This window comes from Nicotiana tomentosiformis, chromosome 8 (assembly GCF_000390325.3).
Source record: "Nicotiana tomentosiformis chromosome 8, ASM39032v3, whole genome shotgun sequence".
NCBI lineage: Eukaryota > Viridiplantae > Streptophyta > Magnoliopsida > Solanales > Solanaceae > Nicotiana > Nicotiana tomentosiformis.
This window is the reverse complement of record NC_090819.1, coordinates 65750520-65776000: the sequence shown is the minus strand read 5'-3', so window position 1 is coordinate 65776000 and position 25481 is coordinate 65750520. Positions and strand designations below refer to the sequence as shown.

The window sequence follows — 25481 nt, the reverse complement described above, 5'->3', positions numbered from 1 at the left end:
CTTGTGGCTAATAGTGCCAATGAGATGAAAAGAATGTGTAAAAGGTTATGAAATGAGTTGTAACTCCTTTATATAAAGAATGTTTTGGGAGCATCGTTTAGTCACCGAGGAAGGGTAGATTGAAATAACCTTACCCCGAAACTACACGTTCCGGTGTAGGAGTGATTGAGGGGTAAATCCCTGTACTGATGTATTGAGATTATTCCCATTAAATGGGATGAGATAATTGCTAGCGGAATGTGATGTCGACTCACACGGCAATATGGGAAGACGGCGTAGCCGATCGGGCCAAAATCGGACGCCATGCCACGCACATGGTGGTGTTGTGATTGGATGTCTCGGGGTGAGATGGCTTAGCCGATCGGGCCGAGATCGGACTCCGTGCTAAAAGCACGGTGGTGTATCGGTACTAGAGATCTCCCAACTTAAAAATAATGATATTTACTTGGAAAATTATCTTTCTCTTGACTTGATGCTTTAATACTGTTTGAGGCTTTCATTGATTCCCTGTTTCTTTCTCCTTGTACTATTATTCGATTCATTGAGAGGGTGTTTAGTCTTACATACTAGTACTATTCCATATGTACTAACGTCCCTTTTGCCGGGAGAACTGCATCTTTAATGGATGCAGGTGGTTCCACAGCAGGAAGCATCGATCAGTGATAGCGGTACACCCTCTCCTCAGCTGGCTTGGTGAGCCCCATATCATATCGGGGTCTTGTATCTTTTGTTCCTTTTGTATAGTATTTTGAGGTATAGTCGGGGCCTTGTTGTCGGCACCATAACATTACTCTTTGTATCCATTAGAGGCTTTGTAGACATAGCGTTGATTGTATCTTGATTTTGGGAAGTCAAACTAGAAATGTTGTATATGTATCACATGTTTCCACTTCTAAGCTATGAATATGTAATGTATTTTGGAAATTATAAATGGAGTAACTAATGATAATGTAAATCCTCTCATTGTCTAACGAATGGCATGCATCTTCACTTTATTCATGGGTAAGGTCGGGTAGGAGGCATCGAGTAAGGCTTGCTTGACTAGGATATCTCAATTGAGCGCCGGTCGTGCTCCCCAAGGTCGGGGTGTGACATATTGTTTATTACCATATCACGTTATCCTTGATTGTCATGCTAAGATCATGACGTTGGCGATTCCAGGGGTGCCGAGATTGGAGTGGAGAGGCTTCCTGAATCATGTTCCTAGTAGAGTGATTTCATGTTTGAAGGCTCAACGGATGGTTGAGAAGGGATGCTTGGCGTACTTAGCCTTCATGAGGGATGTTAGTACTGATACTCCTACCATTATGTCAATTCCATTAGTGAGAGGCTGACGAACGCAAAACACATGAAATTGAAGCTCGCTAGCCAAAGATAGTATAGTTTAATTATCGTCTCCACATAGATTAGATTTAAATAATGTTCAAGTAGTTTCTAGCTTAACGTTATTTAGGATGATTAAAACTTTGGTTGGGATGATTAATAACTAAAAGTAACTATGAAAACTAAAGCAATTAACAATTGATCACAAAAAGACAAGAGTTGAGCAACACCAAAATAATCAATGGGAGAAATAAGGGCCGTGACATGATAGGTGCAAGATGGCTATTCAGGATCTAACTCTAGTTCAATTCACTCTAATGTTCTAATGATTCTCACGAATTCACTTGATGATTAGTTCAAACGTGTAGCCAAGACTCCTCTCTCGATTAAATCTTAGTTCTAGAGGTGAACGTTACTGTGAAAATATGCAAGAACGCGTTAATGGATTAGTCTTTAGGAAAACATATCTCGAATATTCTCCTAACTTGACTTAATCACCAATTCAACAAGCTCTTTCGATTACTTACAAGAATCACTGGGTTAAACCAAATACAATAATGCGAATATAATCACCAAAATATTCCTCTTTTGATTAAATAAACTGGTGAGGAAAGTTGCAATCAATTCAAAGCTCCATAAACGAATCCATGCAAGAGCTAGAGTTAAAATTCACAAATATCAATCAAAACACCATATTCGTCAAACCCTATGGTAAACTACTCCATAATCATGGAAAAAGTCATCACAAATAAAGTTGAATAATAAGAAAATATGAATTCAATCCAAACTCGGTTGTTGAGTTGAGGAAAGAATGATGAATCCATGTGATTTGAGTCTCTAATGCTCTTCCAATATTCCGTAGGTCAAAAGTCCCTTCAAAAATATGTTTTTAATGTATTTATACGATGTAGGAGTGGACCCGGACGAAACTACCCTTTTCAAACTGAAACAGGAAAGTTTCTGTAAATTGCACAGGCGTGGTACATGGCACGACGCCCCATGTGGTGTGCCAGTAGAGAAGTTCATAGAGCAATTTCTGACGGACAACAGCAAAATATACTGTCGCGCCGCCTCATGTGCCGGCCCAATGTTATTTTTCCAGAATATTTTGTTTCCTTCACGTTTTGATATCCAAACATGGTCCTCGACCCCCGAACGCAATCCCGGTTTAATTCCTTGGGCTTTTACTCAAGCTTCAAAGCACCAAATTGTTCGATTTAGCACCAAATTATCTTTTTAACTCGGAATCACTTCCTGCAAGGCATAAAACACGTAATAAGTGCAATTCACTAACATTTAAGCTCAAACACAAGTAACAACAACAACAACAACAACAACAACCCAGTATAATCCCACTAGTGGGGTCTGGGGAGGGTAATGTGTACACAGACCTTACCCCTACCCTGTGGTAGAGAGGCTATTTCCAATAAACCCTCGGCATCCTTCCCTCCAAGAACTTCCCACCTTGCTCTTGGGGTGACTCGAACTCACAACCTCTTGGTTGGAAGTGAAGGGTGCTTACCATCAGAGCAACACAAGTAAAATATAGTAATTAGAGTGCAAACTATGACTAAAATATGGTTTTCTAGCCTACCATCAGAGACTTCCCAGATGTGTTTCCAGCAGACATGTCGGGCATGCCATCCGACAGGAACATTGATTTTGGTATTGGTCTAGTGTCGGGCACTCAGCCCATCTCTATTTCACTGTATCACATGGAACATATAAAGATGAAAGAGTTGAAGGAACAATTACAGGAGCTACTTAATAAGGACTTCATCAGTCCTAGTGTGTTGCCTTGGGGTGTGCCAATTCTATTTGTAAAGAAGAAGGATGGTACTATAAGGATGTGTATTGACTACATGCAGTTGAACAAAGTTACAGTTAAAAGAACAAGTACCCACTACCACGTATTGATGACTTATTTGATCATCTTTAGGGTGCGAAAGTATTCTCGAAGTTTGATTTGAGGTCGGGGTATCATCAGTTAAATATCCAGGATTCAGATATTTCGAAGACGGCATTCAGGACCCGCTATGGTCACTATGAGTTTCTGGTGATATCTTTTGGGCTGACCAATGCCCCAACAACCTTTATGCACTTGATGAACAGTGTGTTTCATCCATATCTTGATTCCTTTTACATAGTATTCATTGATGATATATTAGTGTATTCATGCAGTAGGGAGGATCATGAACAACACTTGAGAATCGTGCTCCAGACCTTGTAGGAGAAGAAGTTATATGCTAAATTCTCTAAGTGTGAGTTTTGGCTTGATTCGGTGGCATTTTTTAGGCACGTGGTATGCAGTGAGGAGATTAAGGTAGATCCGAAGAAGATTGAGGCAGTTCAGAGTTGGCCCCAATTGTCTTCTGCTACTGAGATCCAGAGTTTCCTTGGCTTGGCCAGATATTATCATCATTTTGTGGAGGGTTTCTCGTCCCTTGCTGCACCTTTGACTAGAGTGACCCAGATGGGTACCCCATTCAGGTGGTCTGAGGAGTGTGAAGAGAGATTTTAGAAGCTCAAGAATGCCTTGACTACAGCTCCAGTTCTAGTTTTGCCTTCGAGATCAGGTTCTTATACAGTTTATTGTGATGCTTCACAGATTGGCATTGGATGTGTATTGATGCATGAGGCTAGAGTGATTACTTATGCTTCTCATCAATTAAAGCCCCATGAGAAGAACTACTCTATACATAATTTGGAGTTGGCAGTCATTGTTCATGTATTGAAGATTTGGAGGCACTATCTCTACGGTGTGTCTTGTGAGATATTCATAGATCACAAGGGTCTATAACACTTATCCAAGCAAAAGGATCTGAACTTGAGGCAACAGAGGTGGTTAGAGCTACTAAAGTACTATGATATTACCATTCTTTATCACTCGAGGAAGGCCAATGTGATGGCCGATGCTTTGAGTAGGAATGTTGAAAGCATGGGGAGTTTTGCGTATATTCCAGTTGGGGAGAGACCGTTAGCATTGGATGTTCAGGATGTAGCCAATTGGTTTGTGAGGTTAGATATTTCGGAGCCTAGCCAGGTTCTTGCTTGCGTGGTTTCATGGTTTTCTTTGTTTGAGCGCATCAAGATACGTTAGTATGATGATCCCCACTTGATTGTTCTGAAGGATACGGTGCAACACGATGATGCCAAGGAGGTTATCATTGGTGATGATAGAGCTATTGAAATCATCAAAATACCATTCCTGACACACTAACCTACTGACCTCCAAATCCAAATTCAACCTACTAACCTTCAAATCCAAATTCAGACACACGTCTAAGTCCAAAGTCACTATACGAAACTATTGAAATCATCAAAATACCATTCTGGAGTCGTCTACACAAAAGTCAAACTCTGGTCAACTCTTTCAACTTAAGCTTCCAACCTTGGGACTAAGTATCCCAATTTACTCCGAAACTTTTCCAAAACTAAACCAACCACCCCGGCAAATTACATAACCTCAAACACACATAAATAAATCATCAAATGGGAGAAACGAGGCTAAAGTATTTAAAATGACCGCTGGATCGTTACACATATCATGCATTTTCTCAGTAGTTTTTTATTAGTATTATTTTCCATGTTATCTTCATACATGTTCTTGAACAATCTTCAGGTGATGATCTATTTTTAGAAGTTGTGTTAAGCTCAATCATTTTATTAATTATATAGTATCAGAAGCAAACACTATTATCTTCTTAATTTATGTAATGTTGGACTCCCTAATTATGTTGTTCATGCTTTAAATTTCTAGGCTTAGGCCGTGCAGGGGAGGTGGGGATGTTAAGTTTCACATCGATTTGAGAGAACGAGTTGTTTTATGAGTTGTTATCTCATACTTACTCCGTTCACTTTTACTTGGCACGTTTTGACTTTTCACGCCCCTTAAGAAATAATAAATGAAGTGCATAATTTATCATGATACCCATATTAATTGATGCATATTTTATTGGATTTGAGAAAACGATTTGAAATGAGTAATAAATACTGTGGGTATAACAGGAAATTTTTTTTGTCTTATCTTGATATGCTAAGTGATAAGTAAAAATAAAAATCTATTTTTAGTATACGTGCCAAGTAAAAGTGAACAGAGAGAGTACAAAAGATTCTCGGAGGTCCCTTTTTTTTGTGGATGGGGAGGGTGAAAATTTTTACCCACTGCCTTTTTAGTGCTCTTTCTTAAAGCTTTAGGCTAAGCTACACGCCACCTACGTTACCCCAATTTCTTTCAGATTAGATGTTATTTTGTCCTATTTTAATTTGCAATGTAATTCAAAGTTGATTCGAATTTAGTGCAAATATGATTTGTAATCATCAATGTTATGCTAGAAAAAACTTGATAGTGAGTAGAACTTTATTTGATCGTCGTTTGGCAAGCTTATAGGTCTATATTGATTTAATGAGAAAACTTGTTTGACAACATATTGTGCATAACAACTATACTAGAAAATTACAATACAAGATAAACCAAATAAAATTAAGTAAAAAGGAGAATCTTTTCTATGAGCAAACAAATTAATGTACATTTATTTTAGTGGAAGACGGCCCAACTTTCATTTGATGGCTGCCAAATAGAATTTAGACACTTGCTGAATCAAGGCCGATAAGAAGAAAAGAAAAGGAAAAAGAATAGAGGATCTTGTCAAATTAGGATTACAAAATTAGATTAAGATTTATTTTTGTTAAATTTGATTTGGCAAATGGCAAGTTCCCGAACATCATGATCCTTTTAATTTAGCCAAGAGACCTAATTATTCGTGTATTGTTGTGTTTGCTGAGTGGTGCAATTTTGCTTGCAGATTGTCTGGTGACCAGAAAGGATTATCCTAAACCTAATTAATTAAGCTGATATTGTGATATTGTCATTAGCTTTTGCCCGTTAGAATTCAGACCGGTTGGCTTGGTGTTGATTTTTTGGACTAGTTCATTCAGTGAACTATTCCTAACTTTCTGGGATAAAATATTTAGGGTGGGATGGCAAGTCTAAATTCTTTGAATTATAATCAGCTTCAAAACTCCGAAAAAAAACTTAATCTCATACTATATTTATATTAAATTTTACTATTTTTTCCATATTAGATTGACATAAATAGGAGTGTATGAGTAAGTTTTTCCATATACCCTCAACCTCATAAATGTAATGAGGTTAGTCCTCTTCGCTGCAACCAACAAAAGCAATCCAAGTTTTTAAACTTATTTTTCATTTTAATTTATACTTATTTGTTAGTTTTAATTTCAAATAACATTATGTGTGATAAATTATATAAGTATTTGTTAGAAAAAATAACAGAGTGAGAATAATAAATTTGTGTACCTTTATATATAATGTAACAACAACCATTGAATTCACCATCGAGTTAATAAACTTGGTGACTGAAATCTGGACCATCGTGTGAGAAAATTGTGACGTAATGAAATCTTAGGGAGTGTTAGAGCTTGTTTGGCCAAGCTTTGGGAAGAAAGAAGTACTCTTTTAAAAATTTAAAATGTTTAGCCAAAATAAAAAAAAAATTTTGAGCAGAAACATTTATTTTGCTTTTGGGGAGAAGTTACAAATTCTAGTTTCTTCCAAAAAGCAGTAAATTAATTTATTCAAGACAAAAATATCTTTATATTAAATTTATATTTTTTCAATTATCCCTCATTAATTTAATATTTCTATTTTGTTTTTCTCTTTTTACCATACATTACTTCTCTTTTTCATTCTCTTTCTTCTATTTCTCTTTGGAATATTCTCTCTGCTATGAATAGTTCTTTCTTTTATATAGTGATTTATAAGAGTATATTTTTAATTTATATTTAGCAGGGGCGGCCTGACCCTAAAGCAAGTGAAGCACTTGCTTTAGGCCCCAAAAATTTAAGGGCCCCAAAATTACTATTTCTCTATATATAGTAGTATATTGTTTATATAATTATCTCTTATTATTGATAAATTTATTTCTTTATTGTCATATTAATTTTTAATAACTCGATTTATTCCTCTAATTAATATAACTAAAATAGTTATCTGTCAATCTTATTTTACTTTTTTACTTAATTATATTTCTCTATTCATTAGCTGGTCATGTAACTATATCTAATAATCTAACTTATTATTTATTTTTCTTACATAAATTATATTCTCTCCGTCCCAATTTATATGAAAGTGTTTGACTGGACATGGAGTTTATGAAATAAAGAAAGACTTTTGAAACTTGTAATCTTAAATAAATCATAGAAATTTGTGGGATAAAAATCATCTCATTAATGATAAAAAAAAAAATCTAAAGTTGAATTGTTACCAAATATAGAAAGGGACTTACTAAGAAAAAGGGAGTCACTTAAGTTGGGACGGAAGAAGTATATTTTCTGGGTTCTCCCATTTCAGTTGTGATGCAATCAACGTTAAATTCATTTAATTTTCTATACTTTATAAAACTAAGTTCTCATTTTTTTTAATTCCACATCCCCACTTGTCTAATTTTTAAGGAAACGATGTTCATTATATATATATATATATATATATATATATATATATATTAAGGCCTCTTATTAAGGCTTTGCTTTAGGCCCCAGATGATGTTGGGCCGCCCCTGATATTTAGTGATGTATTTTGATATATTTAAATCATCATGTAAACAATAAGTAATACTAGATGCTCCAATATTATCATTTTAGAATAACTTTATTTTCTATTGATTAAAATCTTTAAAAATTATATTTTTATTATAATAAATATTTAAATTTATTTATCTCTTTTAGATAATACTATTTGCAAACTAAACATTTACGGATCTTTTTCGTAATTTGATATTCAAAAGTACTTTTTGAAATGATTGGCTAAACATAATTTGCTTGCAAAAAGTAATACTCAATGAATTTGCCAAACACAAACTGCTACTTTGTAAAAGTATTTTTTTAAAAATACTTTTGAACAAAAGTACTTTGAAAAATCATCATTTTTTGACAGTTTGGTCAAACGGGCTATTAGTGTTCAAACTCTATAATTTACGAGTTAATGTCTATTTATGTCCTTGTGAAGAAATACTTGTCCTCCTATACCATTCTGCAACTCTCTGAATCTGATCACTCACGGTACATTTTTGGTAACTTAAAGAGACTTAGGACCCGTTTGGACATAGATTCTCAAATATTTTTTGAAAAAGCTAATTTGGGTGAAGTTTATTTGAAATTGAAAATATGTTTGGACATGAATTTTGGGGCAAGTTTTGACATGTTAAAAAGTCTCAAATGGTCATGATTTGGCCCAAAAAGAGGTCTTAAGCTATATTTGAAATTTGAAGTTTTGATTTTTAAAATCTCCCAAAAACTGGATTAATTCTATAAACAAACACATATTTAAAATTATTTTTTGAAAAAAAACTTTCAAAACTTATGGCCAAACGCTACTTAAACAAAGTAAACACTTATTGCTTTTTTTTTCCCCTAGCTTTTCTCCCCTTGTCACTTGGTTAATTAATCTTTTCCTCAAAACCAAAACCAATTCATGATCAATTTAGTGATTTAGATAACCATATAATTTTAAAACATAAAGAAAGAGAACTAGGAGAGAATCTCCAATTTTTAGCCGAACATATTGAAGTAGCTTCCCGTTTATGGGATTTTACTGAGTTTGTTGTTGTCGTATCTTGAAGAAGCTTATCTGCTCATCGGTGATATTCAATTTAAATAATAATTAATCACATACCAAATGTTATGTAACTGGATGGAGACTTTCTCACGCTTCTATCCATAATCATATTACGTTTTAAAAAGAGGCATTAACTTTAGCATCAAGTAAATGTACTGTAATTCGATGGAGACTTTTGTCACGCTTCTTTTCATAATCTTATTGCATTAGCATTAAAAAGAATGATTAACCATCGCATCAAGTCATATTTTTCAAATTATTATTTAGACACAAAGAACTCTTGCAAATTATGTTGATGATGGTTTAGTTGCACAAGAGTTTTCCGATGTACAAATTAAAGATGCGCAAACGCTTGCTTTGCAAAGTGCAGCAATAATCTTAAATATTTAAGTTGTATGTACAATGGTATTATAAAGAACTTTTGCACTAACAGTATAATTACATCGGGTACAGCAAGTTTTTGTGTGTGAGCTAATTGGTTGTTCATTTGGCAAACGGAAAACTTGTTTTTACTATTGTTTCAATAAGTGTTTGTAATTTGAAATTGTTCAAGATTTCCATATATATATTACTACTAGGATATGCTTTGAAAACTAAAACATAATTTTCATCTTTTAGTAATAACACTGCAGATGTCAGATGAATATAAAATGATATGGCTAGATATACTACTATTACACGGTGATTAGGTATTATTCATGCCATTCTCCTAGAGAAGAGCTGTTTTCAAGAAAACAGGCACATATCATGCAATTCTTTAATAGTTTTTACTAATATTCTTATCCATGTTGATGTTGAACCATTCCAAAGTCATTATAAACTTCTTACATGATTTTGGCTAATAAGTCGTAGATGTCTAACACTTTGTTAGAATTTTTCCTACTGCCTAGTCATCTTCATATAGACTTGCTCATTTTCTATATGTATGTTGCTTTCTCCCTTGTGTAGCTTAAGAAGGTGGTTGGAACTTGGGACCACATTCATCTATCATTTTTTGATGGTTCAAGATTGTAAATGTCTTACCGGGTTTATATGGACCGGGTTGGTTCGGATTTTATCAAAACCAAACCAAATATATCGGTTTGGATTTGTTCGGTTTTGTCGGATTTTTCGGGGTTTTCGGGGTTTTTGTTACATGAATATTATTTCAATCTTGCATTATTAAAGTTATAGATAAAATTTTGATAAGTGAATATATGTTTACTAAAAATTAAAAAAACAATAACAAACATATGATCTATTAAAGTGATCTTATGGGAGAATGTTTTTTAGTATAACATAATAGTTTATTTTCTTAGTCGTCTACCAATAATTTTTTGTTGATGTACGTTTTCACGGTTAACCAAATTTAATAATTAAACATAAAACCAATATAATACGTAAATAATTATATGTTCTATGTAATTTTAGATTATTGAAATACCACTTCAAATTCGAAAAACATATAATAAATCTTGACATATGAATATGAAAGAACAAAGAGATTTGACGTATTTCAATAACAAAAAATAATAAAGTGATACAATCTATTATTTAAAGTAAATAAAAATGAAACTTTATAATTCTATTAAATATTATATTTCATGAGAGGATCTCAAATATTTCTAGACATCTTTTAAATAAAAGTCTATATAAAGTCTTAAAATTATATATAAAAAATTATATATTTATATGTCGGTTTGGTTGAGGTTTTTTTACTCAATACCAAACCAAATCAAACCAAACCTAGTCGGATTTTTAATCGGTTTGATTTGACTTTTCGATTTGGTGCGGTTTTCCGATTCGATTTGTATACCCCTAGTCCTATCCTTACTTTAAATAAGGAAATATTTTTTAAATACTGAGTGAGAGAGATGGCCGGACAGAGTATAATCTCCTATTTCTTGTAGAAAACTATATTGAAGAATCTTATCAGCTTCTCAGTCGTTTTGGACTTGCTGGCCCCTAAATTAGCCATAATATATTAATAACAGAGTTTAACAAAACTCAAAGAAATAATCACTCAGTCTTGGTTGTAACTGAAAATCTAGATGCGCTAAACGTGTGAACTAATAAACCAGCATATTTTGTCCCTGCATCTGTTCAACAGCCTCTCAGGCCTTCCAGGGTTAGGGTTAATGCTTCGTACATCTTGTCCTCCCCAAAATTCACTTGTGAGAAACTACTGGGTTTGTTGTTGTTATATCTTCAATAGCCAAATGGGCAACAATAGAATGAACTTATTATATACTATTGCTCGCTCAGTTTCAGATTAACTTGACATAAAATTTAATAAAAAATAAAAATTTATTAAACTTGTGACATTAAATATTCCATAAAATTTTTGCCGCTATAAAACTTTTAGAACTTGTGATCTTAAACATGTTATAACATTTGAGTAGCTAAAAAAATTTCTCAATGGGTGGAGTAGAAGATTTGAATCATAATTTATTTGGGATTGAGGCGTAATTATTTTTATTTTTGTTAGGTGGAACATATATATATAGTTTGAGGACGCAAAAGCCCGATATTTAAGTTGAGTATAGGGGCGTCGCACTTTTCCGGAGTTTCAGACCTGTGAGCTAAGAAAAAAAGAGGAAGAAGAAGAGAGAGGGGTTTTAGATCACTGCCTGAAGCTGTTCTAGTTCTGTTATTCAACTCAGTATAGAAAGGATGCAACTTTAGCTTGTCTAAGGAATATATTTACAGAAGTCAAAAAAAAGAGATTACAGCTAAAGTAGTACTGGCTGTGCTCTTAATACAAACTTAAAGCAGAAACAGCTACAGCCTTTCTACAAACAATTCAAGAAACTGTTAAATGGCCTTTCTTTCCAAGATGATTCAACCCGCAACAAGTGTAATTTCTCAACAAAAGGTTCCAGAACTTGTGCCTCTTCTTCTGGGGCAAAGGCCATGCAAATGCTAAGCTCCTGAACTGCCTCTTCGTATTCCCTGATGTATACGGTTATTTGTCAAAATAGTTTGTTGACTGAATGAAGGCTTATCAAAAATGAGAAAGAAAAAGAAAATTTAAGATACACATACCTACTATAATACAACATCATGCCATGGTCTCTCCTCAGAGCCCAATTGTGTGGCTGCAGAATGAGCAATCTTTCTGAAGCCATAATGGCCAGCCTAGAAAGTATTGTACCATTCCAGAGAGAGACACAATGTCATTATAAGTGAACATATCATATTACACACAAATAAATCCCTTAGGGAAAGGTCAGACATCTGTGCATGATAACCTGAGAACCTTAATTTAAACATAGCTCTTATTTATGTGCAAATATCTTGTCTCTTTGACAACAGTAAGATAGAAAACAATTCATCATTAATCCTACTAGCATGGTTTTGCATGTCAGACAAAACTTAATGCTTAACAGATCATCATCAAATGCCAACTAGTGTTTGATTTGTTAAAAACTCTTCCTCTCCAATGTGTGCGGTGCACAGTATACTGCAGTCTAGTAAATGCCTCAATTCTTACTTCCTTGTTACTTCATATACGTACATGTTTTTAACGAAGAAATAACAGGTACCAATTATAACCACCTTAGTAGAATGTATAACGGAAGAAAACAACAGGAGTATAACGAGTTCTTAATGGATATCAGAAACAGAGATGCTCCCCTAAAAGAGAATATCGATGCAAAAGACCTTCACATATTTCAATGACAATGGATAATATGTTTTATGGTGTAATAGACCAGAAGAATGCTGCTAGACACATGCAACACAGTATCAAGCAAGTGATCTCATAACTATTGCTACTTCTGTGCCCCCCCCCCCCCCTCCCCCTAACCTCTTCCTTTTCCAAGTACATATGCCTGTTCAAAAACAGTTGGCATTTGGTTAGATAAATAACTTGATTTTGTAAGAAGAATCAATGGATTCAGTGAAAAGAAAAACCCCATATAGTTGGCCTCAACTATCAAATATCATAAATGTATCCGCATGAGTATAGATATGTATCTATGGTATCTAAAGAAAGCAACAGCTCCTAAAGACCAGAAAGAGAGAAAGATAAGGTTAGCTTTCTTTGATTGATTTCTATAAGGACTGTGGGAAAGATGAAAAGAAATAACAGTATGGGAGTAAAAGGAAGCATACGCTAAAAGTATGTAAAAAGGAAAGTCAATCTGTGTGACGCAGTATTTATAGTCATTTTCAATTTGATCAGTATATATATAGAAATAGAAAGGACATATAAAACCAAAATAGAGCTATAGCAGTGAGGGATCAGGAACCCCATTATATTTTCTTATAAACTTAATAGGAGGAATAAGCACCGATTATATTTCTACACAATGGGTTAAATGGTTATTTTAGTGGAATGTTAGAATTTTAGTAGAATGTTAGAATCAAATAAGAATAAAAATATGCGTCCAAAATTCTCAATTCTCCCTTTCTCATGCCAAGGTTGCAATTTAGCATCTTGAACCTGTAGGGACAACACAAAGTGGCGCCTGTTTAATCAGGAACGAGACCCAAAAGTAATAAAAGTGAAACAACAGAGGATAAGATCGTTACCTCAAATCTTGAGGCCGCAACAATGGGACATTCAGACAATTAGACTTATCATCTGCATGATCAACAGATCTAAGGGGAGAAGTCAGCATCAAACCATGATTTGCTCTTGAAGCACGTTTCCAGTGAAGCCTCTGGAAAAAAAAAGTTTTGATTATTGATCAATCACTCCACCAAAATCACAACCACGGCATCGACACGGTGATATTGATGAATGTGATGCGCTACAGACTTCACTTTACAGGAGAATAAATCTTACCATCAAATTAGCCAAAGCTATTCCGATAATATCTCGGTTTGTTGCTAACTCAAGCCCCGGCAACGAATTACTATTGATGTCAGAAGCCCTTGATTTAGGGTCGTCGACACACTTGCCATTAACAATACCAAACAAGCTGTGACCAGAAATAACCTTGAATAGCTCCTATAGAGTAGCAAAACAGTTCAAACCCAAATAGATTATTGGACAGTAATACCATGCTTTACAAACTACAGGATGGATGAACTAAGACAAATGCTGACATCATCTATGAATTCAGAATAACAAACCTCAGGGTTTCCAGTTTGGGGCCATATTAAAAAATCTTCCCCAACTCGGGATCCCACAATGGTCAGATTAAGTCTTCGACAGACTTCAATATAAATGACGCTAAGCAAAATTGCTGTACAAAAGGTTAGCACTATGTCAGATAGCATTATCGGTGCTCAACAAGTATTTTGAGGTTGCAGGATTTCGGAAAGGAAGAAATACCACTACAATATCCAGAGCTTAACACTGAATGCAGGTATGCACACTTTGAATCCACAAGTACAGATGACCTTTTGAATCCCCTTGACTTAAAAAGAACCATGTTCACTGCATCCAAAACTTCGTTTAAATCGCATCCTATTTCTCTCGAAACTAGCTCTGCCTCTACTTCTCTAGCAATGACATCCAACTCAACCATCCACTCATTCATATTCTTTCCAGCAAGAGGCATGGCTTCCACGCATGTCCATTCCGTGGCATCAGAAGGCAATGAAGAAGATCTCCTCTCACTTTGTAGAGAATACGCATCCATCTCCCGGTTGAAAGCCATAAATGCCTCGTCTTCAGAGGCCACATAAAGTAAAGCCTACTCGGACATTAGAAAACAACCAACACACATGAGACGCGATCAATACAGATAAAAGTGAAGGAGAAGGCCAATTTACAAAAGCAAAAAGCTGATTTTAATTTTATGACAACTGTCAGATATTCATAAACAGACGTACCATTCCTCAATGCCAGCAACTATTTATGAACAGATAGCTGTTTACAAAGTGAACTTAGCTTTGGTTTTTGTTGCTTGAAATTGAGACTGTTCATTATTCAATTCAATAGATCAACTGCTTTGAACAAAAAGAGCTGACCAACACTCATAAATATTTACCTTTGCCAGAGAAATATCTCTGTCCTTGGATTGGAAAGATATCTCCTGGGTAAATTTTTCCCTGGCATTGTTAAGAACCTGCCAAATTGCGAAATCCACCATCAACGGGCCACACCATATTTAAAAATATCTTGAGTGGAACAAACTGATTAAAGGCAGAAATTGAATTCACAATACCAAATCACACCACTTTAACAACATGAATAAAGATGGGATATCACAAGAAATAATAGCCCCAACCTCCTGATAAAATTTGGCTCTAGAAGTACATCGGGTTTCAGCTAGAGCAGAGGAAGCCATAGGAGAAATGTTGAACCTCCTCTTCATTGGTGCCTTTGTAGTTGCAGCAGCCAATTTGTTCCACTTTCCTTTTTCATTCCCAATCCAACATCTAACACCACCATCAAAACCACACCTGATGATCGTAAAGAATAAAGGCTCTGGGAATTGCCTAGTAAATACTACTAGCACACAAATGCTTTTTTACCAACAAACAACTAATAGCAATGAAAATTCAACAAAACCCAATTCAATTCTTGAACAGAAAGGACAAAACTTTACCTGCTGTAAATATCCAAAGAAGCCATAGCTGCTGAAGATGCTTTCACAGCACCACCGTCTAACCCTGGCAATGATGCACACAGCATTTCTCTAGGATTTATAGAGTCCGAAAAGGTCTTTTATAAGAGACAAAAAAAGGCTGATGACACACAATCAAGAAAACTATGAAACAAACAAATAAAAGAAAACAAAACAGTTGAAGAGGGAGTGGTGATCAAATTTGAGTCTTCTACTTCAAGAATAAGAAAAAGAAGAAGACTTGAGAATTAAATCATCAGCATAACAAGGTTTACTGGAAGAGGAATTATTTAAGGCCATTTTAGGTACTGCAATTGAGCTCCCAAAAGACAAAAACAAGGCAGCTGAATGGAAGTAACTGAAATTAATACTTAAACAAGTATGGAAGCTGACACTGCTACTAGTATTCCAAGAATTCCCCAGATCCATGTTATTATTTGATGTACCCAATTTCAGCATCAGCTCATAAAATCAACCCACCTCTTTTGTTTTATATACTCCTATTAATTGTGTTATAAATTATAATAACCCCCTTCTTCTTTCTTACAAACAAAAAAGTAAGAAGAAGAGTATGACAAGAAACTATTGCTATATTATTATGGTCTGTGTGTAATAATGGAAGACCTCATCTTCTTGGTGTTGCTTTATAGTGCTGATGATGATCATCTTATTGTACTGTACGAAGCCAAAAAGTACCAAGTGGGGTCCATCAATTTATTTTTCCAGTGAAAGTTATTATTACTCCTATTAATGTTTGCTGTACAATTCTAGCTATATTTCCTGATTTTCAGAATGACTTTCTTCAAAAGTTATTACTCCTAATAAATTGCTATGCAGATTAGACGTCTACAAGGTCAATTTATTTTGTGGCCTATTAAAAAAAAAATAGTTTTATGTCAATATTCTTTAAAAAAAATTATTTTGTGCGAGATCTAGAAATAAAACACAAATTTTTTTAATAGAATCATCTGTTTCAATTCAAATTATAAAGCATTATATTAAACTATTTCCTCTACAAAATAGGGCCAGCCAATCTCATTAATTACATACTCATGCTCTTAAATTTTTTTTATATTTTTTTCGGTTTTGTGATTTTTTACTAGGCGTCCAATACTTGTATTGGGCTCCAAATTAATTCGAATTGATGTCATATAAGACTCATTAAAGAAAAAAACGCTTCCTAACACTATCTTTTTCATTCTCACGGCTCGATCACAAGATCTCTAATTAAGGATGGAAGTATTCTATCTATTCCACAATAACTCTTGTTAGCATGTGGTATTCACTTGCGTCTAATATGATTGCCACGAAAATTAGAAAAGAAAAATGGATAGATGAAAGCAAGTTCAGAATTGGTTAAGAGAATTGCATTCACAACCCGGGGGGGAGGGGGAGGAGGAAAGGTTACGTTCAATAAGGTTGTGCACATCATGCCAGGATCTAAAACAAAAGAAATTGATAGTGAATCCCAAAATTAAGGTGTGTTGATAAATTTGGATATAATGTATCCGACAATGTTGATAAATTTTCATAAAAAAGAAGACACGTAGTAGGTTCTTTTATTAGTAAACAAAATATCATTATACCACAAGTACATCAATAGGATATTTTTATAGGGTATTATTTTTTGCATAATTCGAAAAATTTAAAGGGATTAACTAAAATTTACTCATGTAATAAATTTCCTCTTAATAATACGCAACCAAATCATGGTTTAAAAGTTTTGGGTGCAGAAAAATTTCATGTGTAATGTTTATGTGCCCGTAAGATACTTCTTGTAAGGTAATAGTGATTAGGGTATTAAGGGACAAAAAAAAACGTATTTGTTGTTCACATACTTTCATTCTCAAAAATTTATATACATCTACGCATACTCTCTCCGATCCACATTAATTAATTTGGCCCACAATATTTAATTTTATCAGATATCAAAAAGGAACTAACTTAATTTTTTCAAAGTTGCCCTTGGAGTAAAGATCCTAAGAGTATTTGTTGTATGTTCAATGAACAAATTAAGGCCCCTGTCCACTTCAATTGATTTTTTGATTTTTTAATTTCACACATATTAAAAAATTTACTTTTTAACATTAATTAACAATAAAATTGACCTCATTAACCTTAATTTGTTCGTTGAAAATATAACAAATACTCCTAGGCTCTTTACTCTAAGGACAACTTTAAAAAAAAAATTAATTTCTTCTTGATATCTGAAAAAATTAAATATTATGGATACAAAAAAAAAAGTCAAAAAATCAATTAAAGTGTACCGGAAGAAATATATTGAGAGCATTCGCACCTAATTATTAGTAGTGTGGCCAAGGACAAAAGATAAGGTTATCAATGTTCACATAAAAAGAGCAGGTAAAGTCTTACCTATAACAAAGGCAATAGCACTTCCACCGAGAAATGAAGAGGAGAAAAGGCTATTTCATTCGTGAGTTTAAAGTTCTATGTATTATCGATGTTAAACATATATGCATAATTAGGTTACATTTCTATTATATTATCAAATAATTTATTTTATTTTTAAGATTATAAATTTTATAATTTAAGAAAATATACCTATAAATATTCTTTGAATAATCTAATCCTTATTTGGTTTTATTTTATTATTACTTTTATTTCAATTTAGATAATATAGTTTGACTTGACACAAAGTTTAAGCATAAAGAATTTTTTTGAAATATAAGGTCCTAAAAGTTTAAGGGACAAAAATTTTATGGGGTCATGACATTTGTGTGGCTATAAAAGCTTCTTATTAAAGATAAATTTTATCCCTTAAGCAACATCACAAATTTCAAAAATTCATGCAGAGACAAACTACTTCATAAAAATTAAAACAGGGAAATAGTGCATAAATATGTTTACACTAACTTAAAATAAAACTCATATTCATTTTCTTTCTTCCCGAAGCTCATATTATCCAAATGAGGATATCCTCATAAGTCGTAATCAAACATGTAGTAGGATAATCCATGATTGAATCGATTTTGTCGAGGCATTGCATTATGGGCAACACCCCCACTCCCCTGCCCCACCTCTTACCCAAAAGCCAAGACAATATTCAATTAGTTTCTTTATTAAACCCATAATATGCACCATGTCAAAATCTCTATTCTTAGCCGTTAAAATAGATAAATTATCGGGATATTATCACTTTTAGCCCGCGTCATAAAATATTTATATTTGATAATAAAAAAAATATCCTAAATCATGGGCGGACCTCTAACATATGGTCGATAAGTGATTGCCTTATTGGGCGACCCATGGCTTTATAAAGACGCAACATGTGATATCTATGAATTAAACATGCATTATAAGTTTGAATTCTTTTCTACTTAAATTTGAGTACATGACTAGATCATACATAGTTTGCGAGATTTTAAACTTATAAGCCAATTGGAGTCGGGCCAGAAGTCCGTAGAAGAATTTCTCGATCGAGTTCATTAGAGATTAATAGGCCTCAAGACGTATCAAAAAAGTTAATTTCATTATTTACACTCTGCACCCTCTCTAGAGTTTTTGCGTTCAAGTTATAGCATGATCTTGAAGAGTTGGGTTCTAATTCCTACGACACGTACATGATCCAAAATCATTTTGATGTTCAAATTATGAGTTTGGAAACAAACCTTACTGCTATTCGTTTTTTAAAACCATAACACATATGTGTGAATGTGAATAACAAAATACAATTACTTTCTCAGTACGCATAGGCTTTTTATAAGGAAACTTTAAATTGATCATAAAGATTTGAGTAGTTGAGTGATTCATATAAACTACATGAAACTTAACAACAAAAAGTTGTGACTAGTGAGGATTCATAATTGTATTGTATGGTACACGCCACTATATATATTGCCACTGCCAATAACCGAATATGATATTGGAGTGTGAGGAGCTCTGGGTACCCACATGGCGAAAGCATATCAACATGTGTACGTGTACATGCGCTATAACGTATTGACACTAACTCCTACTTATTAGCTACTAATTGTTTTATTCCATTATCAATTATCACCATAAAATATGTTTTACTTGACTCAGCATCCACATATCAAGTGTCTAAATACATCCATAAAACAATTAGCTAATAAGTAGGAGGTAATGTTGACTAAGATGTCTTTTTCTTTCCAGTTTTTTGGATGGCAACTTGATCAAGATTTTCTATTCGCTTCCTTACTGCTGTTTATTTAGTTGTCTACTAAGTATATTTGTTTATTTCTTTTTCCTTTTGGGTAGGCAGATTTAGCGCAAGCATGCCTACTGATGTTTTCGAAAAGTGACTACTATTCAATGGTGGAGTTAAAAGGCGCAAGCGGCCATTCATATTTATTTGTCCGAATGCTATACCGTATATATAAAAGTTAAAATTATCTTTTATGTTATAGAATAAATATTGAATCTCCTTAATACAACTCAAAAGCTCTTCTTATGTTTATTTCTTTATTGTTTTAATCTCTTTAGTGAAAATTTTGACTTCGACATTTATTACTCCATAATAATAGTGTCACTTTTCGTTTTAACTAAGCCAAGCAATACTATATTATTATTATTATGTAGGCTAGGGCTGCTTATCGGGCGGATTGAGCTGTATTTACTCTTAACGGTTTGACTTATCGGTTATCGATTTTTAAATGTATTAATCCGCGAGCCACCCGATAAGATATCGGGCGGATTGATATCGGTTTAGCTATTATTGGGCGGTTATCGATTTAGTTTCAGTTGATTGAAACTTAACATATTTCAACACAGTGTTGGAGAGTACATCCTCGAGACAACAATATAGTCAACATTTCTGATACATATATATCAACTAAATTACACCATGAGGCCATATTACTAGAATCAAATAGTGGATATAAAATACTTCTTTTATCTTCTCATACTACATTCAAGTGGATGGTAAGAGATTGAGAAGTGCACAACAGAATACATCAACAGTATCATTTGAACAAATTTCTTAACGTTTAAGAAGATGACAAACTGTTAAAAAATAAAAACACAACTTGGTTAAGATTGAACTTAACCAATTCGATAATCCAGTTGCGAAGTCCGCTACCATGTCCTGTCCTCTATCAAGATGATATGCTGGCGGGCTTCCATCGAGGCACACTGTTTGATGTCTCATACACAAATAAATACTTAGTACTCATAGAAGTCCGCATGTGATTCTCTTTACTCTCTGTTGCTTAATGTATTGTGCAGTGGCACTGTGAACTATGGTGATGTTGACAATCAGTTCTTTTTGAGCCATAATAGTAGTCAACATTGCTAGCAATGCTAACAAGAAGCTGGTTGCCATCCTGTAAAGCATTCAAATTATTAAGCAGTTGTTGGTTCGTGCTTATATTACTTTTTTATTTATTCGTGTATTACTATTGTTTATTATGAAACCTACCACGCTGGTAATAAATAATTGAATCTTTCTTCTAAAGTTTAGAGAGCAGTAGTAAACGAGTTCAATAATATGGATAAAAATAATTTTATATATATATATATATATATATATATATATATATATATATATATATATATATATATATATCTTAACGGATTAACGAATTATCCGTTAAGAAAATTGAATAATTCGCCTCCAAATCGATAAGTCGTTAATAAAAAAATTATAATCCGTTCCCCACCCGTTAAACTGTTAGCCCGATACCAATAAGTCATTAAGCTTCGGTTTCGGTTCGATTTTCGGTTTCGGTTTGATTTTGAACGCCTACGCCCCTAATGTAGGCGCTTTCTATAATAAGACCATGAAGCTAAGTATGCTTTCTTTTGAATTTCCATTTAAGATCAGTTTGTTGGTGGGGGAATATTTTCAAAAACAATATTTCCCAGAAAACAAGTATATTTTTGGTGTTTGGCTGCGAGAAAATATTTTTGACAAGAACATTTTTTTTATCAAAAGAGGTAAGAATTTTCATTTTTCTTTGTTGATTAATAACCTTATCATTAAATAAAATGGCTTTCTTCAGTTACGGAAAAAATTATTTCCTTTCATAACTCTTTCAACTCTTAACTTTATCTCACTGTACCATATTATTATCAATCTTCCATGCTAAATTATAATATAAGACCATAGTGAATAATTAATTAAGTAATTAAGCAATGCATAAAGCCCAATTCCTTTTCTTTTTAAAGCATAATTTCGTCAAGTCATTTTGAGTTAAGTATATTGTTAGCAAGGCTTCATTAGTAAGTTCCTAGAAGGTATTTAATGTAATTATTCAAGCTTGGCAGGGTGTCAATGTATTTATAAGAAGCCTTAGGAGGTTAAATCAAACGTCTAAAACAATGGCAAATCTTTGTTTTTTCTTGTCATTTTTCCCTTTAAAAGTTTGGATCATGGGTGCAACTTTTGTGAATCAAGTGTCCTTTTGTGGGAAACTTCATGGATCCATATTGAATATGCGGATCCTCGTTGCTTGTTCCTCGTGTACTTACGTGGATCCAATTCTGCTGTGTCCTAAAACAGATCCCATTTCTTTGTAATTTTCCTTTGATATATTAAATTAATTAATCGGGCTGCAGTTTATCGTAGCAATTTTACCTAGCGTACTTATTTAGTTGCTCCAAAAATCCAAATACTAGCTAACAGATGCTTGGGGGGGGGGGGGGGGGGGAAGCAAGAAAAAGAAGGTAATTGATCGCTAAAAGAAGTATTAGCCATTACTCATTTTCAACATTTAGAGAGTAGTTTGGACAAAAATAACATTTAGAGAGTGGTTACAAACTCTGATCTCATTAGTTATTAGTAACAAAGTTAGAGATTATTGGTTTAATACTTTAATGTTGTTTACCCTAAAATTTGGATAATAATTAAATTTATAATATAGTTTTAAGGATATGTGATTTCACCCAATATCAATTGATAAGTAAGAAAATAAAAGGTAGAATTGAACTGTAAATAATCCAAGCCAGTATGCAAATAGATCTTCAGCCTCGAATTAAGGTACCTTCGAGGTGATAACAGTATAAGAGCAGTAAAGATTGAATAAATTGATGAACAAGAACACGAGTCAGAAAGGAAAAGCTATATTGCTTTTGTTTCAGTGAATAAATGATCCCTACAAATGATTGAAACTTCTCTTTATATAGTAGAGGAAACCTAATTATGGTATATCTCTAATTACATAAGGAAATCGTATAAACAGCTAGTTAACCGCTTCTGATTTGGTCTGTTTTGAGATTCACGCCACGATCCTTGACCAATCACGGATATCTCGCTCTTTCCGTTACTAAGCTATCCTCGATGTTACTCGAAGTCTATCTCCCCTGGCTTCGATTGATATCGACCTCGATCTCGAAAGAGACTTTGATCTCGAACTCAATGCCTTAGCTCTTCGATGCAACGTCCTTGTTTTGATCAAATAGTAAAATCGGATAGCCCCGATTTCTACCGTATACAAATGTATAAATGAAAAAAGGGATTGGACACAGATCCACCTAAGTACATAGGTAATAAACAAAGAGGATCCGCATATTCTAAAATCAGTAAAATGGACACTAGCATTCTATTAGTTGAATAATTTTTCTAACATTATCTTCTTACGCTTTGTTTACTGTTTTGTTTTTTTAAAAGAAAATTGTTCGTGCCGGATTTCCGTCGTTAGGTGATCTTTATGATCCACTATGTATATACCCCATTAGTTTGTACAAAAGTAATTCCAACTTAAAATGATTCTTCTAATTAAGTGAAGTACTTCTAAATCATGCATGAGTGGAATTTATTTCTTATATGGTTGCTTTCTTATCAAGTTTTTGGACCTATGTAATATTATCAAACATGTATTGTTAGATAATTTACAACTTCTAAGGACATAATATAAGCCAAATGGGAGAGTCTCTATCAATTAAGGGGTTAACAACTGGATATCATGCATTATCAATATATGCCAATTGAAAAGATTGAAGAAATCTAAGTGCTGATTGCTGTGACACCATTGAAATCTGAGTTGCAACTTCTTGGAAACTACTGCAGATTTTACTCTTGAAAGAGATAATGCGATCACGAGAGCATGTCTATAGTCTACTGACCAGATCTTATTGTCTAGTTTGGAGTTTAATAAAAGTTTTTTCTACGACATCAAAGAGGGTTGATTGTATTGCCGACGAGTTTGGTGCGATGATTAGAATTCATCTACATTAATTTTAATAAGAGTTTTTATGTTCTAGCCTGGGATTATTTGGGTGAAAAGCACTTTACCTTCCAGTGGTTCTATCTCACATGAATTCGGCTTTGATCAGTAATTTTCTGATACTGAATAGTTAATTAGAAAAGAAAGTTGATTATGGGTGTGTTTGGTACGTCGGAAAATGTTTTTCAATTTTTTCATATTTTGTTGGTTTAAATGTTTTGAAAAATATTTTCCTTATGAACTCATTTTTCTCCAATTTGAGAAAAATATTTTCCTAAGAGAACGAAAAATATTTTACAAAACCCCTTCTCAACCTTTTCTACCCTCACCCACCCACCCCATACCCTCACACCCACCCACCTAACTCCACCCCATGCCTATCCACCCCACCCCTCTCTCCAAAAAGGCATTTTTTTTTTCAAATTTCAGTTTTTTTTTCCGTCACCCTCCTTTCCCAATGCAAAATTTTTTTTTTACTTTTTTTTGTAATTTCAAATTTCTGTTTTTTTGTTTTTCTGCACCACCCACCCCCATCCCACCACCCATCCCACTGCATCTACCCACCCCGCACAATATTTTATTTTATTTTTTAACTTTTTTTTTTGTAATTTTCAAATTTCTATTTTTTTTCTGCACCAGCCACCCCCCCCTCACGCCCACCCACCTAGCCTCACCCTGCACAATTATTTTTTTAAAAACTTTTTTTTTATAATTTCAAATTTCTGTTTTTTCGTTTTTCTGCACTCCCCCTGCCTCTGCCCCCTCCCCACGGGATTTTTATTTTATTATTTTTATTTTTTTCCCCATATATTTTCACTTTTAGTTTTTTCATCTTTCGGTTTACAGGTTCGAAATTTTACAAGTTCCAAAGTTATGAGTTCGGAGGTTTATGTGTTTGAAAGTTTACGGGTTTAGAAATTATAAAGTTTATGGGTTCGAAATTTCGTGGTTTCAAAAGTTTAGCGGTTCAGAAGTTTATGAAATTTGTGGATTCGAAAGGTTGTTGGTTCGAAAGTTTATGATTTCATGTTTATTGCATCTAAATTATTTATGAATACTCTTGAGAAATTATTTTTCTTAATTTGCGTACCAAACACCGAAAAATAAATAAGATTACTATTTGTTTTCCAAAAAAATATTTTTCACGGAAAACATTTTCCGTTATACCAAACACACCCTATGTAAGAAAACTTTTTCTCCGGTATCTTCGTGAAACTATTACAAAGTTACAGTTCAATTAATCTACCATGAGTTATACTTGTAAAACAAGAACTTCTGATTAGCTAAACGAATCAATTTTGATGATTCTCAAAAATATTACTTGTGTATTAGCATTGTCTTAAACCTTTAACAATAATTTGGTATGTTTGATTTGAATGCGTATGGTAAAAAGTGCTATATACAACAATGTATTTGACAACAAAACTTTTGCATTTTTTACTAACATCATTGTCATCCAGCTGCCCAACTACCTGAGGTTGACCGTATGGTAGATATTAGATATTTATCCAAATTAGAGTAGACATATAAGTTTTTGTTAATTAAAGGGTAAAAATTGCACGGGCGCCCTATTTGGTCGTCCCCATTTAAAAATTTCTCTTGACCTATGCGCTCCTTTCTTCCTCCTCTTCTTTTCTCTCTCAAACACATGAGACTTTGTATAAGTATTATTGATTGGATTTGTAAAGATTTTATTAAATCTTATCAACTACCATATTCTATATTGAAGGACGAGTAAATAAAACTCCACAAGCTGGTTAAAGTAGGTGTGATTTCTGTCTTTTCCTGATCCATCCTTTTTAAACATACAACATCAACTGACTACTACATGTCCTCTCTTCCAAGTTACCTGCCACAAGAATGGCACATGCATGT

At 33.7% G+C, this 25481-nt stretch overlaps 1 protein-coding gene and 1 long non-coding RNA gene across 4 annotated transcripts; one reads left to right on the top strand and one right to left on the bottom strand.

The window, feature by feature from the left end:
- Window positions 1-11554: 11554 nt before the first annotated feature.
- Window positions 11555-16086, bottom strand: LOC104089001 (uncharacterized). Of its 3 annotated transcripts, none has more exons than XM_009593801.4 (9): window positions 15445-16086; window positions 15124-15274; window positions 14884-14961; window positions 14223-14586; window positions 14021-14133; window positions 13731-13895; window positions 13475-13605; window positions 11984-12076; window positions 11555-11890 (listed from the first exon to the last, which is right to left on the bottom strand). In XM_009593801.4, exons 1-9 carry the CDS (start codon window positions 15528-15530, stop codon window positions 11731-11733), a joined length of 1341 nt encoding a protein of 446 aa, XP_009592096.1. In that variant the 5' UTR covers window positions 15531-16086; the 3' UTR covers window positions 11555-11730. The 3 variants fall into 3 exon arrangements, with proteins under 3 accessions (XP_009592096.1, XP_009592095.1, XP_009592097.1); XM_009593800.4 differs by having other exon boundaries at window positions 15124-15298; window positions 15445-16085; XM_009593802.4 differs by lacking the exons at window positions 11555-11890; window positions 11984-12076 and adding an exon at window positions 12754-13385 and having other exon boundaries at window positions 15124-15298.
- Window positions 16087-19348: 3262 nt separating this feature from the next.
- LOC117274847 (uncharacterized) lies at window positions 19349-19948 on the top strand. The gene is made up of 2 exons (XR_004505024.1): window positions 19349-19419; window positions 19706-19948. It is a non-coding gene; the product is annotated as an uncharacterized lncRNA (long non-coding RNA).
- The last annotated feature ends 5533 nt before the right edge of the window (window positions 19949-25481 follow it).